General features: G+C 32.9%; 1 protein-coding gene and 1 non-coding gene across 3 annotated transcripts; one reads left to right on the forward strand and one right to left on the reverse strand.

Annotated features, from left to right (window-relative positions):
• The first annotated feature begins 736 nt into the window (after nucleotides 1-736).
• Nucleotides 737-3,424, forward strand: LOC149419144 (uncharacterized). Of its 2 annotated transcripts, XR_016302864.1 has the most exons (4): nucleotides 737-1,251; nucleotides 1,751-1,912; nucleotides 2,471-2,566; nucleotides 3,230-3,424. XR_016302864.1 is itself a non-coding variant. In XM_089637698.1 (3 exons), the coding sequence occupies exons 1-3, from the start codon at nucleotides 1,801-1,803 to the stop codon at nucleotides 3,334-3,336; spliced, it is 315 nt and encodes a 104-aa protein (XP_089493824.1). In that variant the 5' UTR covers nucleotides 1,624-1,800; the 3' UTR covers nucleotides 3,337-3,424. The 2 variants fall into 2 exon arrangements, 1 of the variants encoding a protein (XP_089493824.1); XM_089637698.1 differs by lacking the exon at nucleotides 737-1,251 and having other exon boundaries at nucleotides 1,624-1,912.
• An 8,569-nt stretch (nucleotides 3,425-11,993) lies between these two features.
• On the reverse strand, nucleotides 11,994-12,065 carry TRNAT-GGU (transfer RNA threonine (anticodon GGU)). Its single transcript has one exon. It is a non-coding gene; the product is annotated as a tRNA-Thr (tRNA).
• Nucleotides 12,066-20,130: the final 8,065 nt, after the last annotated feature.

The following is a 20,130-nucleotide window of genomic DNA, read 5'->3' on the forward strand; positions in this document are numbered from 1 at the left end:
ACATGTCTGTATAAAATCATTCATTCAATGTTTGATACCCCTGATTTATTAAATGTCATCTCTTTTCATACTCTAAGCAGTTCAGTTACAAGACAGTACCTACCATATTATTGTAGCAATTCTACATCAACGTCACAATATTACACTCCTTTCAACATCTAGGAAACAAATACTCCGATCTTGTTCATATATTTAGTACATCGATTTCAATATATAAGCATACCTTATTGAAGTTTTTTTCATCAAGTAGGGGAATATTTTGATAAAGCTATTTAAATTGACTAACACATTAACAGTATTTTGTCGGCTGAAAGAAAAAAAATATTTTGGATTTTTTATATTTTGTACCTACATACTGTGTGGATCAAATTCAACAATATTTTATATATATATATATATATATATATATACACATTACATTATATATATATATATATATATATATATATATATATATATATATATATATATATAGGTTTATGATACGGCACTTTGTACATCTTAGCGTCTGCAAATAACCGGAACTATTGGATCATTTCGACTTACTTGATCATTGAGCACTTACTTGATCATCGACAAATTGAGATTTAAATGCCATTTTAATCGTCTCGGCGAGACGAGATCAGTGGCATTTTCAACTCAATTTGATGTGACAAGTGCGATTTTCGTGAGCATTAGATATGCTCCTATATGCGATTTTATCTCAGATATTCAACCTGACTTTGTTAATTATTTCTATCGTATGTTAAACTAACTTCATTGATCTCAAAAAGCGACGTTGCCATCGTTATTTGTGTCAAACGCAGGTGTACAAATAATTTTCTAAAGTAATTAAATGTTTTAACAATTGTATGCAAAAATAGCCTCTAAAGTAATATTATTTAGAGCTTATTATCGTACGACATTGCGTATTGGTCTAAACAATATTCGAAAGGAACTATAAGGCTCAAGAATTGTATGCAAAATTAACCTCTAAAGTTATATTATTTAAAGCCCATTATTGAATGATGTTGTTTGCTAGCACAAGGCTGGTTTGTTTGTATTGGTCCATTTGAAGCTAGCTTCAGGTTAGTTTTCTGAAACACTTAATGACTTGTAACTGGCTAACAGATAATATTAAATATTACCGTTATTCAATGTTCGTATATCACGAATCAGTTGACAGGTTGATTTGTTTTTGCGTTTTATTAGCTTTATTACGAAGGAGATTTAATAAAATCTTTCAGCTTTGCGAAATGGATTTTAAATACGGTAAGCTATTACATATTTCTAAATAGGTAATAACCTTAATTGTAAAATATAGAATTAATATAATAAATATAATATTAACAATTTTAATCTATGCTTATCAAATGAGTACAGAATAATTACCGTATTTTATTATATAGGTCATGATTTTTTTCTTTCTTTTTTGAGAACCCAAGCAGTAAAATTATTTTGAATAATAGATATATATTATGTATTAACAAAATTCAAAAAAGCTAACCTAACAACTTGTGGTAAAAATGTCAAATCAAACTAAAGCCATATTCCTATACTAAAATATGCATTTAAAAGCATGTTTTGTTTTCAAACAGTTGTTTCTTAAAATAATTAAGTTAAAACGAAGTTTTACACGTCGGATAATCACCCATTAATTTGTTCATATTCAAATTAAACAAATTCCTTTGTGGAAATAAAATTTGCAAAAACAGAAAACTGCAGGTACATATATGTATGTTTCAATGTGTTTGTTCTTGATATTTTATAGATGTTCCAAGAACCAGTGATTTACGTACATCAATAAACAGTACTGACGACATGATCTCGTCTTCACCCTTTTCGCTAATTTCCAAAGGACAAAGTTTAATCATCAGCAATATGCAGAGCATACTGGGCGAAGAAATTAACCATGAAACTTCCTCAGATTCAGGTAATATTCACTGATAATAATCTGAAATATTACAGAGCTACCTTAGCTTATAGTAAATTGTTATAGGTAATATCAGAAATGCTGCTAATTAAATATTCCGTTGCAAATGCTTAATTAGTCTGTTGTTTTGTTATTATATTAGGTTAGGTTTCATATTTGTGCACATGACTTACTTACTACATTGAGATATTATTATTGGATAAATATATAATATATTTTTTATTTTTTATATTTTCAATAATATTGTTATTGGGTTTATAAAAACAGTTTATTTTTAAACAAGTTCTGCTGTGTAATTATTATTACGCGTGACAGCTGTTTCGCCCTCTGAAGGCATTATCAGTTTGATAATGCCTTCGACAGTTTGATAATGCCTTCAGAGGGCGAAACAGCTGTCACGCGTAATAATAATTACACAGCAGAACTTGTTTAAAAATAAACTGTTTTTATAAACCCAATAACAATATTATTGAATATATAAAAAATAAAAAATAAAATGGAGTTCTACAAATTAAACTTAATAACAATAAATATATAATATATTATGCTTTATTTTAGAAACCAAAACTGAAGTAATGTTAGAAAGGAGTCCGCCGACGTCCGAAGATGATTCACTATACAAACCGAACAACGTTACTTCTTCGATAGAATCAGGTATCTACAGAAAACATGTTTAATACTGTTGAAACAATCAATACGTAACATATAATTTGATTATTATATGGTCAGAGGTGCGGCCCAGAAAGCCGAAGGTCCGGTGCGAGTCCCAGATGTGACCGTATCTTTTCTGTTTCAGATTTTAGATTGAGTGATGCTAATATTGTCTTCATTTAATTAAATAATTTAATTTAATTATAATTATTTTAAAAGCAATAATTATTCGCCTGAAACACTCATCCACATTGAAAAATCTCCTGATAAAAGATACTTTATTTATTTATTTATTTATTTAAACGCCCATAGGGCTTTTACAGATAATAATGTACATCTTTATTTATTTATATATTTTTTTAATTATACAGATCTTATATCTTATATGATAAATATATGTTATACAAAATAATATAAGAAAATATCCGAGTTAACAAAATATAGGTACAAATAATTGAGATTTACATAACGCCAACGGGACTCGAACCCGTGTCCCCTCGATTTCCGGTCGACAGCTCTGACCACTGAGCTATGGCGGCTTATCGCTTATCCGCGAAATAATTCAATATATACTAGTGTTTCATTCAACAATGACTGCTTTCTTATAATTTGAGGTTTTACTAATTAAGTTTAAAGAAAGCTAAATAATGTATTGTTACTTTTTAGATATGAAAATTTCCAACGCCGATGATGAGCAACATCATTTAGAGAAGCAGGAGGCAATCGAAGTGTCATCGACTACAACTCGAAGCACTATTTCTACTAGTAAATGAGCACGAGTGCATGACCGTAAAAACTCATGTCCATATTGTACTAAACTGGTAACGAACATACCTTCAATTTCAACCTTTGATTTAGCGTTTGACCCTGTGCATTTTGATGTTTTTATTAAAGCCGTACAAATAAATAGTGGTTACGATGAAATTACAGGTTCTGTAAAAATTCCTAGCATGCCTCAACGACTTTGTACAATCTTTTATAGCCGTACAAAGTCGTTGAGACATGCTAGGAATTTTTACAGAACCTGTAATTTCATCGTAACCACTATTTATTTGTACGGCTTTAATAAAAACATCAAAATGCACAGGGTCAAACGCTAAATCAAAGGTTGAAATTGAAGGTTTCTGTTCTTTAATAACTATATACACCTTGGCTAAATCCCTCATCTTCGATGTTATATGTGTATTCAAATGGTGTTCCGTGTGATTACTTAATAATAAAGACCCATATGAACATATTAATGGGTCAGACATTGCTATTTTTGCAATATTATCATTTTTAAATACATGAAATATTTGAGTTTCTTAGAGATTCTGAAATTTCAGAATTGTCTGGGCATAATAATATAGAAGATGATTTTAGTACTCTAACACGATTATGTGGATTTTTCTCAGGTAACGTACTTTTTGTACATTTTAAAGATAATTACCTCTGTTTCTAAAGGATGAGTTGAATTTGCATTTTCTGGCTGTTCTGAAGGATGAGTTGAATTTGCATTTATTGTAGTGTCTGTAAAAGTTGGTTTTCTAAATATTTCAAAAGTATGTTTATTATTATTCTTTCCAATTGTTAGATCTAAAAAAAATATTTTAGCTTTGATCTCATGTTCGACTGTGAAGCAGATTTTATTATTAACAGTGTTGGTCCAATTAATAAAGATATCTAATTGACGGTTGGTGCCTTTCCAACATATTCAGATATCGTCTACATATCTGACATAGTATATTATATATTTAGCTAAGGGAGACTTAAGAATAATATTTTCAATATGATCCATAAATATCTCCGCTAGAAGTGGGCTTAAAGGGGATCCCATGGGAAGTCCGTCCAATTGCTCAAAATATGTATCATTAAAAAGAAAATAATTTGTTTGTATGCAAATTTTTATGAGCTGGAATAACTCTTTTCTTATTATTGGGTTGACATTAGATTTTTCTAGGATATTTTCAATTATTTTAAGGCATTCTTTAATGGGGATGTTGTTAAATAAGGATTTTACTAAATAAGGAAAATTAATTAGTTGAAAATGAATGCAATTTTTTTTTTAAGTGTGATTTATTTCTCTATTTTGTTAAACTCTGATAATGTCAGTTTGGTATGACGTTTTCCATATTATTTTAAACTGAAATTATGTAAAAATCATTAATTAATTATTTTTTAAGTATGTTTTATTTCAATCGATTTTGCTATTATATATTTTGTTAATATCTGATAAATGTCAGTTTGGTATGACGTTTTCCATATTATTTTAAACTGAAATTATGTAAAAATCATTACTTCATTATTTTTTAAGTATGTTTTGTTTCTCTCGATTTTGCTATTATATATTTTGTTAAACTCTGATAATGGCAGTTTTGTATAACGTATTGTATATTTTTTAAACTGCAATTATGTAAAAATCATTACTTAATTAGTTTTAAAGTTTGTTTTAGTTCTGTTGAATTTCCTAATGAAAGTTTTTAAAAATGTCTGAAAATAAATAAATTAAAATGTGAATTTTTTCAAATTTGTTTTTATTTTACCAAACAATGAATTTGTGCAAAATTTTATTAAAACACAAGACTTGTTCAATATGTGGCTATGGTAGATTATACTACAGCTACTGCCGGGTACATTCCAGAGTGGAAGACGTGACTGGTAACCCCATGGGGAATGGCGACCATTCAGGAAAGTATCTTCTAATCTATTTACAATTTGGTACTGCCACCCCGGGAACCATTTATTGGATAACTACACCTCTGCCATAGGTCACCCCAAGTGGTTTGGTGACTGTGCCCGGGTTCATGGGGTGAGGTTTGCTCGGGTCTTGGCGGTGGATGTGTCCTCCAGCTACGTGGAAGGCCGGAGAGACAGGTTGAGGGAAACCTTTCAGGCAGAACTCTTTGGGAACATCGTCTTGCACCGCAGTGGGAGGGATGGATTCATACGTCCGTCACTCCTGGACCCACAGACCCCACCCACCCACCCCTTATCCTTCCTCTCCTTCCCTTCCTTTAAAATACCCTCCACACAGCATCTTCAAAGATGACATAGGCCTGAGGGAAAATATTTTCCTCAGGGCTTCCTGTGTGGAGCTATTGTTAAACAAACAAAAAAATGGCTCAGTAACATAACTAGTTCGAAGGTCGCGGGTTCGAACCCGGCGTGCGCAAATAAATTTTATTTGATTAATTTGTGTTATTTCACAATTAATTAATTAAAATAATATATAGTATATTTGCGGCACGTTCCAGAGTGGAAGATACTACCAGTATCGCCCTGGTGTAAGACCACCATTCAGAATTGAAACGTTGCTCCAAATGGGTTTAGCCGTGTTTAGTGACTAGATCTGAATAGCCAGGTACTTCCCCACCTTCCTCTTTCCCTTCCCCACTTACCCTCAGCCTCACAACATCCCCCAATTGGGGATGCCATATTCTCACTGGCTCCAGACGGGAGCAGTTGGGACTCTTGTGAGGTATTCACTATAAAACAATTCACTATAAAACAGTTCTGAATATTTCAATTAATTGAGGTTAATGAGGGTGTACTGTACAGGGCCCGCAAATACTTGAATAGTACACAACTGCTAACCCTGTACAAATCACAAGGGCGCCCCACGGTTGGATTTGGCAGCCACCTCTGGTGTGAAGCCCGAAAATACCTGAAAAAACCCTCGACTCTGTGCAGAAACGGGCGGTCTGTTTGATAGATTCTCCCATCTTAACAAACGGATTGCAATTTTTAGAGCATATGCTTGTTCTACCGGTATTTCTATGGAAGATGCTCCGAGGAACTAGCATCATTAATCCCTTCAGCACCGGAGCATAGTCGGGAAACACGCCAAATGCATGCCCAACATATGTACACGGTTAACATTAGTCGCATGAGAACGGGTCGTTTCTACGACTCGTTTCGGTGTTCAACGGCTCGGCTCTGGATCAAATTTCCGGCCTCTGTGTTTCCTCCCTCATATGACATGGGTCTCTTCAAGACACATGTTCACTCCTTCCTCTCCTCAAAAAGACCCTCCACACAGCATCTTCAAAGATGACATAGGCCCTGAGGGAAATTATTATCCTCAGGGCCTCTTGTGTGGAGTAAATGTAAAAAAAAAATCAAAGATTTATTCCACTAAAAAATAATAATAATATCTTTATTTAGGAAAGTTTACACATTACAACTATACATACATATTATGGTGTACATTGATTTGTAACTTTTATATTTAAGGTTATAAAATTAACAAAAATGAAGAACTATTAATACAAAATATGTATTAATAGTTATTATTATACACCAGCACAAATATTGTGTACAAAAATCGTTTTTTGAAAATCATATAATAGGTATTTTATAATAAAAGGAAAGAAAACAACTCAAATAAATCAGATTTTATAAAATATACTTCCAATAATACTGTAAACACAATACTAATATTATTGAACTTTGGTATTTTAATTGTAAATCAATCTACATTTTCAAATAATAAATTAATGCTATTAAAAAGATAGAATATCTTATAAAAGCCTGTTCTACAAAACTAATTTTAAAATAATTAATTCAACTGTAAACGTAATATAAATAAGTTTTGATTGTATAACTTTACTTTTAAATAAACCCGCAATTTTAAATATTCGCGCCAAACGTTCCAATGCATTACGTATTTTCGAATATTCAACCAACAAATAAATCTGTTCAAGTCCGTCCAAACAGAAGCTCGACAGAAGGACAAAAGATTTGGCAACATTGCATATCAAGTAAGTGCTTTCATAAAAAAGATCAACATGCGTTCATGATTTAATGATGAAAATTTTGTGAGCATATGCATAAAATAGCTGTATATATAATAGCTGACCACATTTTAAATTTATTTCACAAAAAAACATGTTGCCACGTAATTTACAGCGTTATATATCACATGTGAAAGGATGATCAAGAAAGGTGGTTTACTCAAAGATGTTCCAATAAGTGTTGTCCGATATAAATATATATATAAATCCCGCTACCGATGTGGCGACCTTTCACTTCGCATCCTTTTGACTACCACCGCTTATGGTAGGTTTAGAAACAAAAACGCTGTGAATGTTCACTTATATATAGTTATAGAATAAAGTGATCGTAACAGAATTTGCCATAAATCGTGTTTTAAGGGTATTCATATTTTTGCAAGGTACATACATTTTAGAGTCTTTTGGACACCCTCTCATATTGCTGCCCTTTTGGTAACCGCATATATCTTACGAATATCACAGTACATTACGTTTTTAATAAGGCGTCCGTTCATTACGAACATTTAACGACTTCCGTATATTCCCGTATGCCATACGTTTATATTCCGATGCTTTCAGAATCCTTTTAATTTGGTCTTGATTTGGCACCGGTGTATATCCTATGTATATAACGATACGCTGTCATTGAAAAGACGAGTCCATACAAACAAAGGTTAATTTGACGACATAATACATTAATTTAATTTGCTTGTCTAGAATGATGCAAATTTAATTTTAAAAGAATAGCATTCCGAAAATTCAAAATGATGGACGATTTTATGATACATTTTATATTAGAAATAACAGAAAATAACGTAATTATCTCCCTTCACGTCTGTCAAAATTGACTATCGATTTTGGCTTGTATTTTAACGAACCGCTTTGGCTCTAGCGTTATGTTTGTCACCAATAAGTATTCTGACTTAGTAGCTGCCTTTCTACGATGGACGACAATTGCGAAAAGGTTTATTTCTTAAAAGAAAGATGATAAGATAAGCGGCAGATGTTGGTTGCTTATTCAGTGATGGAGGACTTAGCCAGCCAATGAAACCAGCCAGGCCTTGACTGGGTGGGAACAAATGGTATTAGCCAAATGAATTGAATTCACTGACAGTGAAACCGTAAGGTTGGTAGAAAAGTAATTATTTTTCTATGCTTAGAAACAACAACGAAATTTTGCCAAATTTCATAGTTAGCGGCGGTCATCTCAAGTCAGGTCTCCAGCGACAAAATGTTTTCAAAACATCCGACAAAAACAAAAAGATTGGGACAGGGCCTATATATCCATCTACATGCATAATATATAAAGATGTTTGGTTTGGCTTTTTATACAAATCTACAGTTTTATTCCGATGTTGATGAAATTTTGCATACTTGACGATAAGAATAAAATAAAAATTACTACCTACATCCGAATTCTAAAAATTGTGTGTAAAGCCCGGCTGATCTAATATAAAAATGTTTCAAAATTTTATTTTAAAATCTGGGAACCCTTTTAAAATTAATCTCGCGATAAAGGCAAGATAATCTCTCTATATATCTAAACAACACAAAATCCGCATTAGTAAACTAATCATTTTCTCAACTTGTTTGGCGAACAATAAACTTATCACCGTAAATAAACAAGTTATTGTTTAGATAGAACTGAGTTGGATAAAATTATCACGTACTGGTCATATTATTATTAATTTGATTGATCCCCCTTATATTTATTGGAATCGGTTTCGTCAAAGCTAACAACATCTGACATTAGCGCCCTACCAAATGTTTGTTGGGCGATTGCAATTTTTTCTGATTTTAGATAAAACGATTTCGTTCATTGATATTAGTAATTATCACGAATATTATGTACCTATTTTATGACTCTATTCTACCATTCTAACGAGAAAAAGAGTTGAGTTAGTAATTTCATAAACAATTGATTAAGTAAAGGGACCATCGTCCATATTACATCTAATGTCAATAATCATTTTTCTTTTCATTTAGGACATAATTTTTGTTTTAATTTCCGGCAAATAATCATATTATGATGGTCCGATGCTCTGAAAGGAACCCGCTTGCACAGCGCGGGTGTAAACTGTGCAACCTAAAGTTTAAGTTTAGACTTACGGATTTCAATACTTTTGTTTGTGTGAAAGCACTATGAAATAATACATGATTTTACTTCAATGACAAGCCATAGGTTATTAAGATAAATGTAATGATTACATAATATAAGTACTACAATAATATCCTGTTATTATCATATAACGTCATTCGATGTGAATTATGCTGACAAATAATAATATCTTTTGCATTTATTTTGAAAAAAAGTTATCCATCTGTTATATAGTTGGCCATCTTCCTAATATATTTATATCTGTCGCATGATTATTAGCTTTTCTTTAATTTTTTTGTGGTCTCGTGCTCAACAAATTGTTTTATTTATTTTATGTGTAATAACACTTTTTCATAATAATATATGAAAATCACTGAGACTACGTGTTCAAAGAATAGCTGGAATGCTTATAATAATTTCTCTATCATCATAAATAACATGAATCTTCGTAGACTCTACCGGCTACCCAGATTTCAACTTGCCAATTAAAGAATATTGTACTATTATATCTATCTTTTACGTATCATATTTTATTTTTTATGTACTTTTTTTACACAGTTATTATTATATTATGTACTTTAAACTTGTCATACTACTTTGCACAACTTACCTATAAAAACGTACCTAAATTTGTAAAAGACTTTATTGTGTGGCATTTAAAAAAAACAACATAAGATGAAATAAATGATCTGTCTTTGAAAAAATATTAATGTCACGTGATATTTTAAGATATAATAAACGAATAATCCTGCCATAAGCTAGTTGTAATTTCAACAAGTCCTGGGGAAGGTTACTTGCTAATTCATCAGTTATGCTAATCCTGAAAATCCTCGAAGGGTGTCGTTGTAAGGATATGCCATAGTATCACCATACCATAGTTTCAGCGCCCATGAGGTGATTTTTCAAAATACGATGCTCTAAATATTATCCAATTATTATTATGCACTCTTAGGACCGGTTGTTTCGGAGAATTTGAATAATTCATCAAATTTCAACGCTCATTTTCAAGTTCTGTGAAAGATTTTTTCAAGTTCTGTTTTTATTTCAGTTTTGTCAAGCAACTAGCCTACAATCATATAGTAACAGAACTTGAATAGGACTTTCACAGAACCCGAAAATGAACGTTGAAATTTGATGAATTGTTCAAATTCTCCGAAACAACCCGTCCTTAGTGTACACTGTTCACACTTAAGCACGTAGGAACTACCTACCTAGTAAAAAAAATATTTTGATTATTTGTAGAGTGTTTGTGAAAAACCACTTCAAGGGCCTAAGATATAACTTATTGCAGGAAAAAAATGTTTACTTTACTTAAACCCATTTTTTACATTGAGGCCCTGAGGAATATAATTTACTTCTGGGCCTGAACATGTCTTTTTGAGGAGAGGAAAGACTGTACATGGGTATTAAAGAGACCCATGATGCACGAGGGAGGAAAAACAGAGGCCGGCAAATCATTCCACAATTACTAAAATAATGTATTGATCAATAGATTAATCAGTAGATATATACACAATGCAATTTGCATACGTAAAATATTTCTCATCTAGAACAATAAACACATTAGGGAATACAGGTAGGTATACGAACCAAGTTTTGAGGTTATTTAGAGTAATTAAATATATATACTGTTTTTACAATATTATTCAATAGAAAAATTCATATTGTCATGCTATGCTATGCTTGAAAATCTATTCTGCAGTTTGGTATCTTGATCAATTCGTGTCATGATGACGACTACCTACTGCTCAAGTTTTCAGGCACGTAAATGTCAAATAATTCCAAGAGTAATAGGCTATCAAATAGAGATACGCACTACTTTATTAAAACTAAGTATTGCAAGATATGTATGACGATTTTTTCAATTTTTTTCAATGTACCTACCTGCCCAGCTGCCTACCTACCTAATTAAAGTCAACTCTTTCTTCGGATATTTCCTTAACCTCATCTGTATGATTGGAGGTTGGCTGAGTGTTTTACACCCGCAGAGGGAGGTTTTCCTTGAGCAGTTAGAGACAAGAGTTTAAGTTCAAAGTGTCGCTTATGGGTGGATTCATTAAGTCTGAACTGTACGCGGCATTGCACAGTGCTGAAATCCCATACATGAATAGGTACAAAATTAAAAATGGAAACCCAAATTGTCGCATAAATAAATAACACTCCAGCAGGTTTGGTGACTAGTGCATGGCGCTAATTAGCAAAGAACTATTTCTCAAAAATAATCTTAGGTAACTATGACAAGGTAATTAGACAATAGTAAAAGTTAGGTTGCTTAACCATTTATTTTACAAAATTCAGAGTTCGAGCATCAGTGTACTTATATTAATATTTGTTTTTTGTATTTAGTTTTTGAGTATGGAGGCTACTAACAAAGAATACCCATATTATTAACTAAGCCTACCAAAACATTAACCAAGATTAACTTAGATAAACCAAGATAAACTAAGATTAATCAAGTTTAACCGATAATAACCATGATTAAAGAAGATTTTTGTAAACCTCTCGGTTACAAATTATTATAAGCAATATTATTGTAAGAGAAAAAACTTACAAATTGAAAAAGCTCCCGAGAAAAAATACATGTCACCAATGGGACTCGAACCCACGGCCTTCTGATTACCGGTCGGCAGCTCTACCACTGAACTATGGCGGCTTATTTAATACCCACCAAATTAGTCAATTAATCAAGACATATATCTCGACGCCCTTAAGTGGGAGAATTAAGCACTTATAATTCCTTTACCTACAAAAATGAAGTTGGTTTTTTCAGGTAAGAAAAAAATTAATAAGCAATAATTTTGCTTGCAGAACACTAAGTACACATTGACTAATTTGGCGGGTATTAAATAAGCCGCCATAGCTCAGAAGTAGAGCTGCTGACCGGTAATCAGAAGGCCGTGGGTTCGAGTCCCATTGGCAGCATGTCACTTTATAGGTGACGTTTCGATAGATAATTTTGCCTTAACTCACTTACGGTAAAAAAAACTTCCAAGTGTAACCGCAGCCTTACAATAATTATTGCTTATAATAATTTGCAATCCTTTGTGCTATGCATAAACCTTACCTTATAAACATTAAGTTAATTCAAAAGAAAATTAATAACCTCTCTGTTTGCTGTGTTATTTTAATTTTTGTTTGTTGTATTTGTTTATCTAATATAGTTTTATTTTTATTATTACTAACTTTACTTTGTTTTAAAACTTTCTGTGATGTTAATATTGTACTACCAACATGTAAAACCCCTCAGGACGCTTGTAAACCCACTTCCAGTTATATTATTTTGTTCTTCTACTTTTTACGTCTATTAGTACATTTTTTAATTGAATACCACACAAGAGTCTCAATCGCTCCCGTCTGGAGTCAGTGAGACTATGGCCTATCCCCAATTGGGGAATGTTGTGAGACTGAAGGTAGGTGAGGGGAATGAGACGAGGAAGAGGAAGGTGGGGAAGTACCAGGATATTCAGTTCTGGTCACCAAACACAGCTAAAGCCATTCCAAGCTAGCTTAACACACTTTAATCGGGAAGGGTAGTTCTTCCCGTTCGCGTTCGGTCGATTGATGCTTAACGTCGGAAGTGTATTTCTACCTTCTGCGCCCGACGCATTTCAATGGCAGAAAAGAAGAAATTATCCGATGTTTTTATATGAATATTATAAACCAATCTCTCTGTAAAGGTTCCAACTATACGTACGTAATTATCAAATTGTAATGCAAGTCTTTTTTTAGTATTTATCTTGGAATCTTTTGTGTACATCGATATTTCAACTAAAATGACCTATATTATTAACACCTGACACTTGATAGGTATTGCGTTTGAAGTACAATGAAATAAGTAATTTAGATAAGATATTCTGTTATTATAATAGTTCAATTCCTGGAACGAGAGTTTTTATGTCCCTGGAACTCGAAACAAATCTCTCTATCTCGGTTCCGCACCCACTCAACTACCGAGTGTCTGGCGCATCTAACAAAAGCAGGTATCGGCGAACACAGTAAGGCGGACCATAATAAATATTTACAAGTGCATGGCAGGTTTTAAAAAGCAAATTGTCCTACGGTTGTGTTCCGAGGAGATTATTTTAAATTTCATTTTAAAAAATAACCAATATTATTAGCATGTTCCGATGGTTTTTTGGGTGGCAATTGCACACGTGGTATTTGAATGGGTAATAATGTGTTACTCTGACGATACTAGTGATGTGGCAATTGTTTTTGTTTTTATAATGATTTGGGCTTGGTGAAAATATAATAATTTGTAATTTTATAAAATTGAAACCTAGTTTATACTTTAAAAATTGAACCCTAATGACCCAACAATGATTTTGTTTTCGATTTATTAAGTTGCATTAGAAATAATACTCGGTTTTCGGCTAGAAATTTTATAGCTTGGGTATGCTGAGTTAGTATGTAGAAAATTTTATTAAAATATTTCCATTATTTTCGAAGATATAGCGATTTAAAACAAATTAAAGAAATTCGCACGGGACCTTTATTTTCGCCCATTTTCAGCGGTCTGCCGGTGAAAAAATAACCCGATCAAAGTGTGTTAATAAAACACCAAAACATCATACAAATAAGAATACTGAAGGGGTAAATAAAATCATATAAATAAGTTGCCTTCGTGTGGCGTAACTGAAATTTTATAAGTACTTGAACCCCGAAACAGCCGTCACAATAATAAATACAAAAATATTTGCAAAACTCAGTTAGGTATCTGTTTTTTCCGGAATGCGACAAATCCTATTCCAAATAGTTTTTGTCATAAGAATTATATTTATTCGTCATTTCTTTTTTAAAAGTAGCATAAAAACATATATTATTTCCTCACATGTTCACAAATAATGTCATAGCCTTATATTGTAAAGTACAGTAATATTTTTGGCATGGTATATTTATAAACACGGTGTCTTACAACTATATTATGAAATTCTAAAATGTTGCATTGTAAATATCATTGTTAGGACTTATTTTTAAGTGTTAGGTAAACTACTTACTGAAACCCTTATCTATTGTCTATCTCAAGTAGGAAAAGCAATAAATCTCCAACATTATATGGCAGCTTAAAATTAGAAGTGTTGAAGTCCCACCGCATCTTCGCATCTTTGCATCTTCCGAAAAAAATATTTACATTGCTAACGTCATGTTCAATATCTTTTATATTATTATTTCTGTTTTACTCTGTACCCACTTATATTGTACCTACTTTTTATTTTGAACTTATTTTTTTAAAATTGTTTTTTATTTAAATTTATTTAGGAAACTTATAGTCGTACAGTGAAATATAACAATAAACATGAATATGTTATAGACCAATTAAATTCCATGAAATGTTAAAGAAGTACATAATATTATTAAAGATACAGTTTTCGCATGGTTATAGGTACTAATTGAAAATAATAAAACAAACTACGGAAGACAAACGAATCAGTTAATTTGTTAATTATTAAATGTGCGAGGAACTTTTGATTTCATCACTGAACACATGATCCTTCCTGAAAGATTCGTAAGTATCTTCGACTCCACACGAAGTAAAGTTCCCTCCACATAATAGTATAATTTTCCCAAAAGTAAAAGTATTTTTAGTTATTAATTATTAATTTAGTGAGTTGCAATTTATTTGATTTCAAGTTGAAAATCTCGTAAGGTATTAGAAGTTTCACACATACGTCCTATTATAGAGTTTTGCGCGTATTTGGATTTACAGTGAGATATTCTAAATAAATCGTTCGATCTGGTGTTTTGTTTGGGGCAACGAAATGCAATCTTTTCTAACAGATATGATGAACGAACAAGACAGTTCACGATTTTGTATAAGAATAAAGCATCATAGATTTTTATGCGTTTATATAAAGCGATAGGGTCAAACCGATGATCACTAAAGCGATACGATAGGTGTTTTATAAATTTGTTTTGGATATTTTCGATACGATCAATATACATATGTTTGATATTGAGGATTCCAAATGACTGCGGCGAACTCAAGTTGTGACCTTACATATGACATATAACATAATTAGGGTGTGTGCTACGGGAAAGGCTTTGCTATGCTTATAATAAAGACCATTTGTTTATAAGCTTTTTCTAAAATATTTTCAATATGATCCTTAAATAAAATTTTAGAATGTAGTATTAGTCCAAGAGATCTGATTGTTTCTACCCATTGTAATGGTACAAGGTTTAATTTGTAAGTATAATTAATTGTACATTACATTTGCTTAGGTTTAGAAATAGTTGATTGTTTTCGCAATATTGTTCAATTTTGTTAATGTCTTCTTGTAACTGGTTGCAGTCATCTACGGAGTCAATGCATTTATATAATTTCATGTCATCCGCGTAAAATAAGAAACAAGAATGACTAATATTACGTTCCATGTCATTTATATGTAAATTAAACAAGTGTTATGTACTAAATTATATACACTTAATATTGTGATCCTGATAAAGTATCCTTGTAAACGTGTATTCATGTAAAAGCCTTCAAGGCGTCAATTAATAAGTAAATAAATAAAAATAAAACTATTTTGTAAAGGGTGGTTATATAAGTACAGTGGAACCTCTCATAACGAGACTAATTCGTTCCAGAATCTTACTCGTTATGTGAAACACTCGTTGCGAAATAATTTTTCCCATATAAAACAATGTAAAATACAACAATGCGTTCCATACCGAAAAAATAATCAATTTTTATATTTTTAACATTTATTCAAATAAAATTACATACTAATAAATTGTTAATGAGCCTTACCCTTAGGAGTACAACCTGGAATGCGATTTTGATTTAAAAAAAACTATAAAAAGATCGAAAAAACTAGTTTATTACTTGTGAATTTATGACAAATAATTGCAGTACAACCCTAGTATGCTATTTATATTTATGAATTAATAATAAGAATTTTGTTATCCGCCAACTTGTCAATGTAACGGTTTTATTTATTTTTGTTTGTATGATCATTTTGTATTTTACTTTAAATCTGAGATACTTGCCAGTATTACCAGAAGCATTCAGAAAGGTGATTGTATTGTAAAGACAGTTGTTAGGTACATGCGTACCTATTGCTTAGTATTATTGGAGACGCCATGTGAGACTTTGTAGAGAAATTGAAATTAGTTCTTTTTTAATTTTTTTATTTTAATAAATTGAATACAAAGAAGATGATACCATAGAATTAAAATGCTGTAATTTAATAATAAAATATAAAAATAATGGACTGGAGTTCCTTATGGTTGTTTGTTTAATGTTTACCAGTTAATTGTTTTCTTATTTGTACATTTTTCTGCAATGTTATGAAGGGAAAGGAAGGTCTGGGAAGAAAAGGGTATGAGGGGTGTGTAGTAAACTAGGGATTATAGTGGACAGTAGTGATGATTGGTATGAACCCAACCCACCCATTGCGGCGCAAGGCGATGAGCCGAGAGAATCCGGCTGGAGAGGTCACCCCAAATGTCCCCGAACGCTGTTGCTGGGTCCGTTTCGGTCACAAACCGGCACAACAGTTGCCCAACTAGTTGATGAGGCAGCACACCCTCAGTCGTCAGTCTGAGGCTCAGGCCCCGGCATTACCAAGCGGCCCTGACCACGGTAACCGGTTGTAAACAGTCATCGCACCCACCACCCAGACCCGGGCAAACATTACCCCATGAAAACAGACACACCTGCTAAATCACGAAACGTAGCCAACCACTTGGTGTGGCCTATGTCAGGGGTGTTGTGTCATTAAATGGTTTCCAGGGAAGTGCTACCCATACCCACCTTCTAAATTTCTATTTGTGCTTTTTAACTTCTATTTAGAACGAGTTGCTTTCATTGTATCGACAGTAATCAATACTGTATGTAAACAAGACATTAAAATGGTTGGTCGCCAAATAAACTCTAAAACGTACAGACGTCAATACTCGGTATTAAATTGAAAATAGATACATTTGAAGTAGTAAGACATTCGGGACCACTGGCAAAACATGTGCTGCAACGTCGCAAATAACCAGCCACCGCGAGTTGAAACGAACCGGCAACATTGTTTCTTGTCGCCACTAGCTATGAAATGCAAAAAAACGTACCCTTCACGGTCACCACAACAGGCTAGATATGAAATGCAGAATACGTCGTTTCCAGTCGCCACTAACGGCTAGGAATAAAACGCAGAATACGTCGAACACGGTCGCCATTTTAGTCTAGTTATGAAAGGTCGCCACTTTAGGCTAGATATGAAATGCGGAATACGTCGTACCCAGTCGCCACTAAAGGCTTGTTGTGAAATTAAGAATTCGTCATACCCAGTCGCCACTAAAGGCCAGGAATGAAATGCGGAATACGTGGCTGTGTATATAACCTAGCGCCAAGCTGCCTGGCGACAGACTCCGGAACTTAAATATTCGAAAACGTGCACCCCCAGCCCAATTTGGCGACCAGGACTAATTTCGCTGAGATGCTTGTAACGACATCTATTATTGAACTGTGTAAAAATTTTGAGAAAACAAAGTGGCAACCGTATATCGGTCGCCAAATGTCGGTGGTCGCCACTTTAAATGCATATTTTCCCATGCTGGTCGCCAAATAGGCGGTGTGATATATATATATATATATATATATATATATATATATATATATATATATATATATATATATATATATATATATATATATATATATATATATATATATATATATATATAATGTAATGTGGGTTGACTTTGGCCCAAAATATCATCCGATTGCAAAGAACATTCAATAAAATCCAACTTGCTTAAGAGAGCGCTTTGAATTTTTGAATAATGATAGAAATAGAGTTAATGAACTGTTTTAAATAAATTTAAGAAAATTTAGTATAATTTTAACCAAAAAAAAAAAAAAAAGTTTGGGCCAAAGTTTCCCATTCTGAGAGGATTCTTTGGCCCAATTTTTTTTGAAGGCTGTATTATTGATTTTCATAATGGGCTAAAGTAAACGCAGCAATCACTGTGATCATTCTTAATGCTTCCATAAAATGTCAACATTTAACAATAATAAATTTACTTAGGATGTTCGGAAAAAAAAATTATAAAAAAAACAATGAATTATTTTAAAGAAATTTTATTAATTATGAAACAATTGGTATACAATTGTGTTTTTTTAATTAAATGACTTATTTCAGTAATTTGTGGGTATACAGTGGTGAAAATTACAACTAAATTTCCCAATATTTTAATATTTCTGGAACTTGAAAGAATTCTCTTTTGGAACGACACTTCTCGGGGGGGTTAATTTTTTGCACAATTTCAACCCAGGAATACAAAATTGCATCTTGCTTGTCAGGCCATTTCCAGCTTTTTAATGTCTTTTGCATAGAGCTAACAATCGCACCATTCTTTCGTATGTCCAAAATCTTGCCCGGAAAATAGGCGCCTTCGTACACAAATATTACAAAGTCGCCTACTTCATAGGGTGATTTGTTTGATGCTACCATGGCAGCTGACGTCGACGCTAGAGGATGACTTCCTTCGCCATCCAGTTCTTCGTCAGAAAATTGTAACGGGCCGTCGGAATCATTTGAATCATGCAATGAATAGTTGTTGTCGTCCGATTCAGATGAAGAGGTACTTAATATCCCGGTAGCAATTCGTTTGGGGGCGAGTTGAATTTGGACGGGATTATTAACATCAGAAATCTAAACACTCTTTCCAGCTTCAACATTAATCTTCTTTTTTCGTGGCACTCTTTTATTATCAGATGTACTTACTCTTTTTGACTGCAAGTGCTCAAGTAACACTGAATCAAATGGTACATTTTGGTTAGTATTTGGCAAGCGCTCTAATAATATATCTACGTCAACAGGTACTACGCCACATTTTTTGAACCCAGCTCGTAAATTTTCAGCTTTAGATGGCTCAATAGATTCCATCAACTGTTTTAGTAAGCCTGGAAAATGTCGTTTTGGGAGGGTTGATTCGGAATCGCCATTAGGAGACTCTTTCCATTCAGAAAGGAGTTTTCGCCAGTTGCTTTTAGCGGTCGAAAAAAGGCGACATCCAGAGGTTGAGTGAGATGCGTTGAATGGGGTGGAAGGCACACAAACGATATCTCATTTTCGTGGCAGAGCTTAAGTATGTGCTCGTTAATGTGACTGCTTAAATTATCGCAAATGATTACCTTTTTACCGTGTTGCTTTTTCAGATGCGGTAAAAATAGGGAAATAAACCAATCTTCAAAAATTGCCGCATCGAACCACCCAGATTTAGACCTATTGTAGCGCAACCTGGTGGTCCATTTTCAGTCCACAAATCCCAAAGACAGTCGGATTTATATACTATGTATGGCGGCAATAGTTCTCAATCAGCATTACCACAAAACATTAAAGAAGTTGATGTTTTTGTAGTGTTGCAAATTCTTTAAGGATATTTGCTGCCTTTCTTGATAAGCACCCTCTTCTTACCTGGATCGTCGGTGAGGTTGGTCTCATCGAAGTTCCATATGTTACTTGGTGGGATATTCTTAAGCACTTTCGATAAGTTAGCCACATAACTTTTTATGGTGTTTTCATCGGTGCTTGCTCTCTTTTGCGATATATTGCTCGCAAATCGTAACGTTAACCTCGGATGGCGTTTCAAAAATGAGCGAATCCACTCACACCGGGCATATTATTCTTAAACTTTCTAACTTTCCTTCCCTGCCGTTCTAAATATAGCTTAATAATACATCTTAGTTCAAACCTATCCACAGGAAATCCATATTCACCCATGGT

This window comes from Hesperophylax consimilis, chromosome 12, assembly GCF_061612785.1.
Source record: "Hesperophylax consimilis isolate HC1 chromosome 12, BYU_Hcon_1.0, whole genome shotgun sequence".
Taxonomy (NCBI): Eukaryota; Metazoa; Arthropoda; class Insecta; order Trichoptera; family Limnephilidae; genus Hesperophylax; species Hesperophylax consimilis.